This window comes from Peromyscus leucopus, chromosome 22 (assembly GCF_004664715.2).
Source record: "Peromyscus leucopus breed LL Stock chromosome 22, UCI_PerLeu_2.1, whole genome shotgun sequence".
In the NCBI taxonomy this organism is placed as follows: domain Eukaryota; kingdom Metazoa; phylum Chordata; class Mammalia; order Rodentia; family Cricetidae; genus Peromyscus; species Peromyscus leucopus.
Window position 1 is genome coordinate 26,883,183 of NC_051081.1, and position 8,909 is coordinate 26,892,091.

The window sequence follows — 8,909 nt, forward strand, 5'->3', positions numbered from 1 at the left end:
TCTCTAGGAAGTATGAATGATGAAGACTTTGAAATTGATGAAGATGGAGGAACATTCATGGATGTGTCAGACGACGAAAATGAAGATGTTCCAGGTACACATTTAAAATAACCGCCAGGCATGGCGGCGCACGCCTTTAATCCAGCACATGGGAGGTGGAGGCAGGCGGATCTCTGTGACTTCGAGGACAGTCTGGTCTACAGAGTGAGATCCAGGACAGCCAGGACTACACAGAGAAACCCTGTCTCAAAAAACCAAAATAAGTAAAATAAAAATAAACCACAAATTACATAGCTTTCTTGATAATTCCTAGACTAGTTTTTAAATACAGGTTTCTATATCTAAAGTAAAACACACGTCAGTGTTGGGTTTTAATTGTAATCAACAGCGTTTCTCTAAGTTTCAGTTGAGCCGCTCGTTAACATTAGTAGAAGGGCCAGTGCTGTGGCCTGGTAGTAGAGTGCTTCCTAGAGTGTGTGGGGTTCTGTTTGGAGCCTCAGCACTACCAGAGAAGAGAGGGTGATGAGCAGAGAAGAAGAGAGGGTGATGAGCTGTTTACCAGGAAGTGACTAGTCATCTAGTCCTCCAGCACAGGAAGAGAATGTAAACTGCAGGTGACAGGGAGCCACCACGGTTGTCTGCGCTGTCTCCTGCCTCTTGTCCTTTCACGTACCTCTAGTTACACCTGCTTTGCATCTTGCTTCTGCTGGAGCTCAGCAGCAGGTGCTTCTTATTTACAAGTGTTTAAGTATTTGGTCTTGTTAATGGTCATTGAGTAAATGACGTTCTTGCAAACTAAACCAGGGACTCTCCGAGACTGGAGCGTCCTGTTCCTCCAGGCCCATTCTGATTGGGATTGGAGGACTGTGAACCCACATGGAACAGACACACCAGCCTTACTGTTGCACTAGACTAGAGCATACACTGAATTGGTGTTTTCCAGGCTTGTTTTTAAATGACTTAACAGTAAACTTTTTTAGGGTTAACAGAATTTGATGAAGTCAGCTCCAAAGCCAGTACTAAGAAAAGCAAGAGAAAGGGTGAAGACAGTTTTGACTTTGCTGGGTCGTTTCAAGGTAAGAAAATGCATTTCATCTCTTCAGACCATAGCAGCTGCCATATAAGAAGTATTATTGGTTACTATTTTGGGAAATACATGTTTAAAAGTTGGTTTGATACCATTTAGAAGTTTTTTTTTTTTCTCAAAGTATCAGTCTTCAGGTACCTTCTGTTTGAGACAAGGGTCTCTCATAGGCTTGGAATTTTATCACGTAGGCCAGGCTAACTGCTCCATGAGATCCTAGGCCGCACCTGTCTCTCTTCCTGTCTCACCATCACCGAGATTACAGCCACTGCACTAGGTTTTTACAAGGGTTCTGGAGATCTAGACCCTGCTGTCACACTTGTAAGACTAGTGTGCCGATTAAACCATCTAAACCCCAGCTAAGAAAGGTAGATAATGCGGTTTTTTAACGTAAAAAGATATTTCTCACATGCATCCTTAGTTTTGTCCAAGTTCCTTCCTCTCACATTTACATGTCTCTAGATGATCTTTTCAGTCATGTTTATAGAGTCCAATTACATGTGAACTCTAACCATTTTACCACTTTCTTCGAATGTTAATAGATTCGAAACTATAGGTGAGTTTTTAATAGACATTTTATTTTCACAAATATTAAACAAAGTTTATTGATAACACAATAAACATACTGCAGTCAGCTTTTTCAAGCCCAAAGAATAAGACCTGAATTACAATTTATATTTTGCTTCACATACTACAAACTCCATCCATGTTGATGTGGAATTTTAATCCTGATTGATACTGTTGGTTTCTTGTGTAGATAAATTCTGAACAGCAACAAAATCTGAAAAATAGGGATGCACTTTGAATAACCTAGACACAATTTTTTTTTCCTTCTTTTTTTAAGGATCAAAGAAAAAAAAGAAAAGTTTTGATGACTCCAGCCTGTTTGTCTCTGCTGAGGAGGTAACACTAAGCTAATCCACTGTCTTAAGAGAGCAGCTGTTTACATTCTTGTCAAGTTTTTCTGATAAGCTTCCTCACCCTTCCTTGCTTTTGTTTTTTCTTTTAAGTTTGGCCATCTGTTGGATGAAAACATGGGATCCAAGTTTGATAATACCAGCATGAACGCCATGGCTAACAGAGATAATGCAAGTAAGTAAGCTGCTTTTTCCTGTCTTGTGTAGCCCAGGCTTCCTTAAACTTCCTATATAGCCAGGCTGGCCTTGAGGTCTTGATCTTCCACCTCCCAAGCAGAAGGATTACAAATGTGTGCTACCCGGTTGCCTTAAATTTGTCAGTCAAGTTTTTTAAATGGCATTTCCCTGTAGATGTCCTTAAATGGCAGAAAACTTGCTAGTCACATAGCAAGATGTTTAACCACACAAACAAACTACAAACTCAAATGGTTTTTTTTCTTGAAGAGTCAGTCTGTTTTATTCTGACTTGTCTAAAGGTTTGCTCTTCTATGATTGAAGATCTTTTTCATCATTTCTAATGTTCCTAGTTTCTATTCTTACATTTGTAAAATACTCAGAAAATATAGGAGAGAACCCACAGTGGGTTTTCACGGTGGGTGGGAAACCACAGCCATGTGCCCTCAAGTTGAGTTACACTCAGGACTTTCTGTGGGAGTCCAGTCTACAGTGGCATGGACTCATCTTTCTTTTCCCCTTAAAGGTTTCAAACAGCTGAAGTGGGAAGACTGAGCGTGATGATTGGCTGCACAACAGAGACGTGAAAAAGTATCATCAAGAAGAAGAAAAATTTTCAAGAAGAAGATGAAAATCCCTCAAAAAACCCAGACGGCAAAGGAAATGAGAGCTTCCGAGTGAATTAAGATTCTACTCACCCTTAATTTTTGCTCTCCAACCACTTTTCTTGATCGCCCTCTCTAACTCCATATATTCCAGACTGTTCAATGCATTTGTAGTAAACTATAGAAACAAAATGCTGTCATTTATAAAATCGTGCAGAGGTTGAACTTACATCGAAAACACTCCTTCCGTACTGCTACATGACAAAAAGGACAGCAGGCCCCATGTTCACGTGCAAGCTCCTAACACTGAGGAGCTGACCACTGATGTTCGGGACCTGGTGGGCTAGGCTTAGGCAGGTGTGGTGTCGTCTTGTTCAACAGTTAACTGTCAGGAGGTAGACATTAGCTCTTTCCACGGAGAAACAGTATGCCTGAGGAAAGTCTGTTCTAGCGGTCACCTAAGCCATGGTGTGTCCATCACCGCCTTAGCTCTCATTCCGAAATCTATAGTCTTAACCACTGAAAGAATTAAGGCTCCTGCGTGGAGGGTGGGGGGAATAACTCAGTGGTAGATCATCTGTAAAGCCTAGGGTTTGATCAACAGAAGAATAAAAATTAAACCAAGAGCTAACTGTTCTCATCTAAGTAACTAGGTGAGTCCTCGGTGTGTGCTCTCAAACCGATAACGAAGTCATTGAGTCCAAAATTGTAAAAGTACCACAAAGTTTACAGAATATTTTGCACTTGAATTTTTACTTGAAGAAAAACATACCTTCCAAAGCGAAGGGAAATTTCTTGCTCATTGTTTGCCTGAAATCTGGTATTTAAAAAAAAATTGTATTAATATATTAAGCCACAATTTATATTAGTGCTATTAGAATTTTATATTAAGATCCCTCTGCTAATCCAAGAACTATATCTTACAGGATAGGATATGAATTACATTAATCTTAAAATACAGCCTTTAAAGATTATGGACATGCAGTAGCGCCCTGGAACAGTGTCCTAGTGAAGTACCCTGAGGAAGACAAGTGACCAGCTTTAAAGAGAAGTCACCGCCCCAGGGCTGCTCCCTGCTTCAGCTGGAGAAGGAAGTCACAGATAGGAATTACTAATCTTAAAAGCTGAGGGCTGTGATGTAATAAAATTTAACAAACCATTGCACTGTATTCAGCAACAGCAGGGGTAATGATCTCAGTGCCTGGTGCTAATGCTGAGAATGCTGTGGCCTGAGGTGGGGCTGAGCTCATGGTGGTGTTAGCTCTTCCAGGAATACCAAAAGGTAGTTCAATTCTGCAAGGCCGTTCAGTTTTGAGCTCTACTCCCCCGGAAAACCCAGGCTCCCAGTCTGCAAGTCAGGTGTGAGCCACCCACTCCACAATAACAACCACCTTCCTCTCCCCCACCCACCCATAAAAAGGTCTAATAGCTTCAATCTGAAGAAACATTTTGCCCAAAAATGCAACTAGCATTTAGTACAAAAACAGCTGAAGAAAAAAAAAAAAAAAGGGCCGGGCGGTGGTGGCGCACGCCTTTAATCCCAGCACTCGGGAGGCAGAAACCAGGCGGATCGCTGTGAGTTCGAGGCCAGCCTGGGCTACCAAGTGAGCTCCAGGAAAGGCGCAAAACTACGCAGAAACCCTGTCAAAAAAAAAAAAAAACAAAAAACAAAAAAAAAACAAAAAAAAAAAAAACGTTAACTACTGAACCTGTGTTTTACCTTGGCTGGAGTTCATCTTTCTAAACAAAACATAAGCTCCGAAAACCCCCACAAGTTCAGCTGCCAGAACGCCTTTGAAGATCTTCCTAGCCAGCGGTTCCATGGTCCGAGCCATCCTAAAATTAACAGCACGCATGAGCTGTTCGGAACTTCCATGGCCACATCGCTAAAGCCTCCATTCCCAGTTCAGTGCTTTTAGTATGAACCCCAAAAGTTACCAGTATTTGCTTTAGACATTCCTACATACAGGCTCCAATCTCCATTGCCTTCGGAGTGTGATAAAACAAGGACCCGTGACAGGATAAAGCGAGAAATTCTGAGGAGACTTACACCTTTTTGTAAAGCAAAAATGGAGGAACTAAGGCTTTTTAGTGTCTGATACAGAATGGGGAAGCCGGTTAGACGAACTTCTTAGCTGACCTAGGAATTAAAAGACGACCTAATTATAGGAACCGCATTTGAAGGCCCTTTTGGAAACTGCCCTACAAGAGGAAGGCTATTTTGTAAGTGGTGCCACAGTTCATGCCCTTCGTAGATGGATGTGAAACTAACAATAATCTGCTCTCTTCTGAGTATTGGGACACTTCAACTGCACTTTTTTTTTTTTTTTTTTTTTTTTTTCTTTTTTTGGTTTTTCGAGACAGGGTTTCTCTGTGTAGTTTTGCGCCTTTCCTGGAACTCGCTCTGGAGACCATGCTGGCCTCGAACTCACAGAGTTCCACCTGCCCCTGCCTCCCGAGTGCTGGGATTAAAGGCGTGTGCCACCACCGCCCGACTCAGTCTTATACAAGACCCTAGCCCGTGAGTGGTCGATGACTGGGTGGTGCCCAGTAAATGGCAAAACTACAGTGACAGAAATCCTCCCTCCCCGTGTGGAAAAATGAATCGAGAAAGGGGTGTTAGTGTTGAGCTTTTAACATGAGTCCTGAGTTCAGTTTCCAACACTCAGGGGGGAGGTGTCTTTGAGGAAAGGTTATATAGCAAATAAGAATTTGAGTTGCAGGCTGGAGAGATGGCTCAGAGGTTAAAAGCATGGCTGTTCTTCCAGAGGTCCTGAGTTCAATTCCCAGCACCCACATGGTGGCTCACAATCATCTGTAGTGAGATCTGATGTCCTCTTCTAAATAAATAAATAATCTTAAAAAATTATTTTTAAAAAATTTTGACTTGCTGAGTATATGAAAGGTAGTCCAGTTTTCACTCTGCTTCCCTATAACCTCAAATCAAAAGAAGAACCACTAATCTTTTGATCTCATTCTGATATTTTCCCACTGCTCTGTCCTCAGTGCTGTTGTATAATGTTCATGGTCAGCCAATCCCTCCATCTGCCTTTACCTCCCTTTCAAGGTACCTAAGCATGAAGGTAATTAAATACTGTCAGGATTAGCCTTGGACTATATTACCAAGTGTCCCTCCTCCAATGTTACTTTTTCATTTTAATAATGGGATCACTAGGGCACCAAAAGACTTAAACTTTATTGCTCTCATTTTAAAAACGAAGCAAATAAACTCACTTAGGGCAGGAAGGACAGCTGTCTTTCTCTATTCCCAGTCCTCTGCATCACTGACAGTCATATTCAGCACCAAGTTCTGAGGGCTGTTTTTAAGGTTCCAGGGCTGGGACAAAGAGAGACATACACATCTGCCTGCAGCCTATCCCATAGATTAATCTGAGCAAAATCTTTGTTTGATTTTTGGAAGAGAGCGATGCTAAAGTTTCAAGCAGTTCAAATAGCCGGTGGCGCACGCCTTTAATCCCAGCACTCGGGAGGCAGAGCCAGGCAGATCTCAATGAGTTCGAGGCCAGCATGGGCTACAGAGTGAGTTCCAGGCCAGCGAAAGCTACACAGAGAAACTCTGTCTCAAAAAAACAAACAAACAAAAACAAAAAAACAGATGGACATGTTACATTCCAAGGCCCAGCACTTCGGGAGGGTTCTACTTAATAATAAAGCCCGTTAGTCACTAGGGGCACACCTGTCCAGACAAGGTCCCAGGGAGACCAAAGACTATGCGGCCTTCTTGCACAAGCTGAAACGCAGGTGAAGCTGCCCTACGTGTCCTCCATAGTTGACCAGGAGTAAGGGAAGCTGGCCGGATGCAGGTGATGCAGCCCTGCACGTTCTCCTCCAGGGTGGACCCGGGGTAAGGGAAGCCAGCCGGGCGCAGTTGATGCAGCCCTGCGCGTCCTCCAGAGGGGGACCCGGGGTAAGGGAACCCGGCTGGGTGCAGGTGAAACTGCCCTGTGCATCCTCTAGGGGGCGACCCGGGGTAAGGCAACCCGGCTGGGTGCAGGTGATGCAGCCCTGCGTGTCCTCCAGCGGGAGACCCGGGGTAAGGGAAGCCGGCTGGGTGCAGGTGATGCAGCCCTGCGCGTCCTCTATCTAGGGCCGAGCGCCTGTGATGCAGCCCTGCGTGTCCTCCAGGGTAGATCCCGGGGTAAGGGAAGCCGGTCCGCCGGGCGGCGCTGCGACCTGGGGCTGCTGCCCGGGACGGATCCAACAGCGAGCGCCCGGCCTTACCCGGGGTGCAGGTCCCAGCAGGCGCCGCGGCGCTCGGGGACCCGGAAACGCTCGCGCCTGCCCCGCGCCCCCGTGCCAGCGGGACAGTCTCGTTCGGGTGCTCTCCCCTGACCCAAGAATGTCACAAGACCCCACGCGCCCCACGCTGGGGACCCGACGGCGCTGCACACACAGCCAGGTCCTTACCTGAGGCCTGCTCACCCCGACGGCGCACGCGCACGGCCGCCGCGCCCCGCCCCCAGCTCTAGCCCCGCCCCACCTCAGTTCTAGCCCCGCCCCGCCCCAGCTCTAGCCCCGCCCCACAGAGGATCCTGACCGGGCTACACTCCTTGACTCTGGCTTAGTAGCCCTGGGAAGCTGTTCACTTTACAGACAAGGTTATCCTGCCCTCGGGCACACTCGAATAAAAGAAAGAATTCACATCTGAAACCAGGCCACCGCCTCCCACTCCTGCACACTCTAAACCCAAAGTGTATCGAAGGAACAGCAACAATCCACCCCCTGGGACCGGCCAGAAATGTGGGACCCTGAATCAGGACCCCTAGACAATCCCTTTGCAGGATAAAGTTGAGAAGCGCTGCCCCTAGGTACTGCCCAATAGGCAAGAAGAGGACTGACCCAAGGTAAGGAGAGAGAAGAGAAAGAGAAGAGAAATGCCCATGAGGGACCACGTGCAGGACAAAGTCTGGAACGCCAAACTACATCTGCTTTCATGAAAATGTGCTCTTAGGCCAGGCTGTCCATCCTAGGAAGCTATGAATGCGGCCCAACAAAATCCTCAGTGTAAAACATGGTGAGAACTTTCACGGTGTTGTTTTTTTTTTTTTTAAACTTAATTGCTAGGTTCTGAAGTGTAAACTTGGTAGATGACAATGTCATGTCGCAATGACACACAAAATAAGCATGTGTGTGTGTTCTGGTGGACGCTCCACCTCAGCGACCCCCGCCCCCCCCCCATCCATATACCCAAAGAGTCTGGAATGTTCTGGAGGAAGCTTCACCTCAACCCTCTCCCACATCTCTCTTTCCTCAAACCCTGCCTTATCTCAGAAAGCCTGCCAAACACAGCTCTGCCCCCACCCCCAGAGGGTATTTAAGGTCCGCAGGCCCAAGACTATCCCTCATGGTTCCCTCTTATGGCTTCTCTTCCCCTTGGGCCATCCTGGAATGCTCTGCTCAAATTAAACCTGGACCTACTAATTCTGCCTGATCTGTCTTATTACAATGGGCGGTGGCGTTACTACCAAGGGATTTAAACTTTTCAGTGATCTCAATATTTGTACACATGTGTGATTTCAGTGTCACTGAATGTCCAGGGTGCTACCTTCCAAGCACAGACAGTTGCTTTGGCATCATCTAGTGTGACCTGTGCTTAAAGTGAAATGCAATTACCAGTGGTGTTTTATTGCACGTGATAGGTGTGTGAGCAAGAACTCCTGGAAAGAAGCTGTGTCAGCAGAGGTTGGTAGGTTAGAACTGAAGTACTGAGGAGAGACTGGAGTAATCTCTCCAAAGGTTAATTACCTTGTCTTGAGCTAGCTTTTGCCCTTTATCTGAAATAACATCCTGTGACTAATATATAGAGAATTTTGGATTCTATAACTAGCAGACCACTAGCTTCCACCAGCCCGAAAGCAAAGAATGTCGCCAGATAACATCTTGGCCTGCAGAAAAGTTCCCCTCATCTTGTAACCACCTCTCTGGTGTACCACCAAATGTATTTTAAACTTGCCTTGATTCATGACTTTCTTTGTTCTGTAAAACTATGAAACTGCTTCCACGTTGGAACATAGAATTGGGGGTAACCTAAATCTGTGTTCCAAGGCCATTCAGCATTGCTCCAGAATAAATTATCTCTTATTCCCTTTTAAGATGAGAAGTGTGTGT

At 45.3% G+C, this 8,909-nt stretch overlaps 2 protein-coding genes across 3 annotated transcripts; one reads left to right on the top strand and one right to left on the bottom strand.

The window, feature by feature from the left end:
• The first annotated feature begins 6 nt into the window (after window positions 1-6).
• LOC114695793 (CCAAT/enhancer-binding protein zeta-like) lies at window positions 7-2,730 on the top strand. The gene is made up of 5 exons (XM_037198038.1): window positions 7-94; window positions 990-1,076; window positions 1,929-1,987; window positions 2,095-2,176; window positions 2,702-2,730. The coding sequence occupies exons 1-5, from the start codon at window positions 13-15 to the stop codon at window positions 2,728-2,730; spliced, it is 339 nt and encodes a 112-aa protein (XP_037053933.1). The 5' UTR covers window positions 7-12.
• On the bottom strand, window positions 1,642-7,270 carry LOC114695800 (protein CEBPZOS-like). 2 transcript variants are annotated; one of them, XM_028873267.2, is made up of 5 exons: window positions 7,209-7,270; window positions 4,501-4,616; window positions 3,553-3,597; window positions 2,874-2,958; window positions 1,642-1,865 (listed from the first exon to the last, which is right to left on the bottom strand). In XM_028873267.2, exons 2-4 carry the CDS (start codon window positions 4,613-4,615, stop codon window positions 2,876-2,878), a joined length of 243 nt encoding a protein of 80 aa, XP_028729100.1. In that variant the 5' UTR covers window position 4,616; window positions 7,209-7,270; the 3' UTR covers window positions 1,642-1,865; window positions 2,874-2,875. The 2 variants fall into 2 exon arrangements, with proteins under 2 accessions (XP_028729100.1, XP_028729103.1); XM_028873270.2 differs by lacking the exon at window positions 7,209-7,270 and adding an exon at window positions 4,831-4,920.
• Window positions 7,271-8,909: the final 1,639 nt, after the last annotated feature.

Excerpts from the sequence above, each read along its gene's own strand:
- LOC114695793 (XM_037198038.1), top strand. The coding sequence starts at position 13 with ATGAATGATGAAGACTTTGAAATTGATGAAGATGGAGGAACATTCATG. Across the intron at positions 1,077-1,928 it reads CTTTGCTGGGTCGTTTCAAG|GATCAAAGAAAAAAAAGAAA; the intron begins GTAAGAAAATGC and ends TCTTTTTTTAAG. Across the intron at positions 2,177-2,701 it reads GGCTAACAGAGATAATGCAA|GTTTCAAACAGCTGAAGTGG; the intron begins GTAAGTAAGCTG and ends TTCCCCTTAAAG.
- LOC114695800 (XM_028873267.2), bottom strand. The coding sequence starts at position 4,615 with ATGGCTCGGACCATGGAACCGCTGGCTAGGAAGATCTTCAAAGGCGTT. Across the intron at positions 3,598-4,500 it reads AAAGATGAACTCCAGCCAAG|ATTTCAGGCAAACAATGAGC; the intron begins GTAAAACACAGG and ends TTTAAATACCAG. Across the intron at positions 2,959-3,552 it reads ATTTCCCTTCGCTTTGGAAG|TTTACTACAAATGCATTGAA; the intron begins GTATGTTTTTCT and ends TTGTTTCTATAG.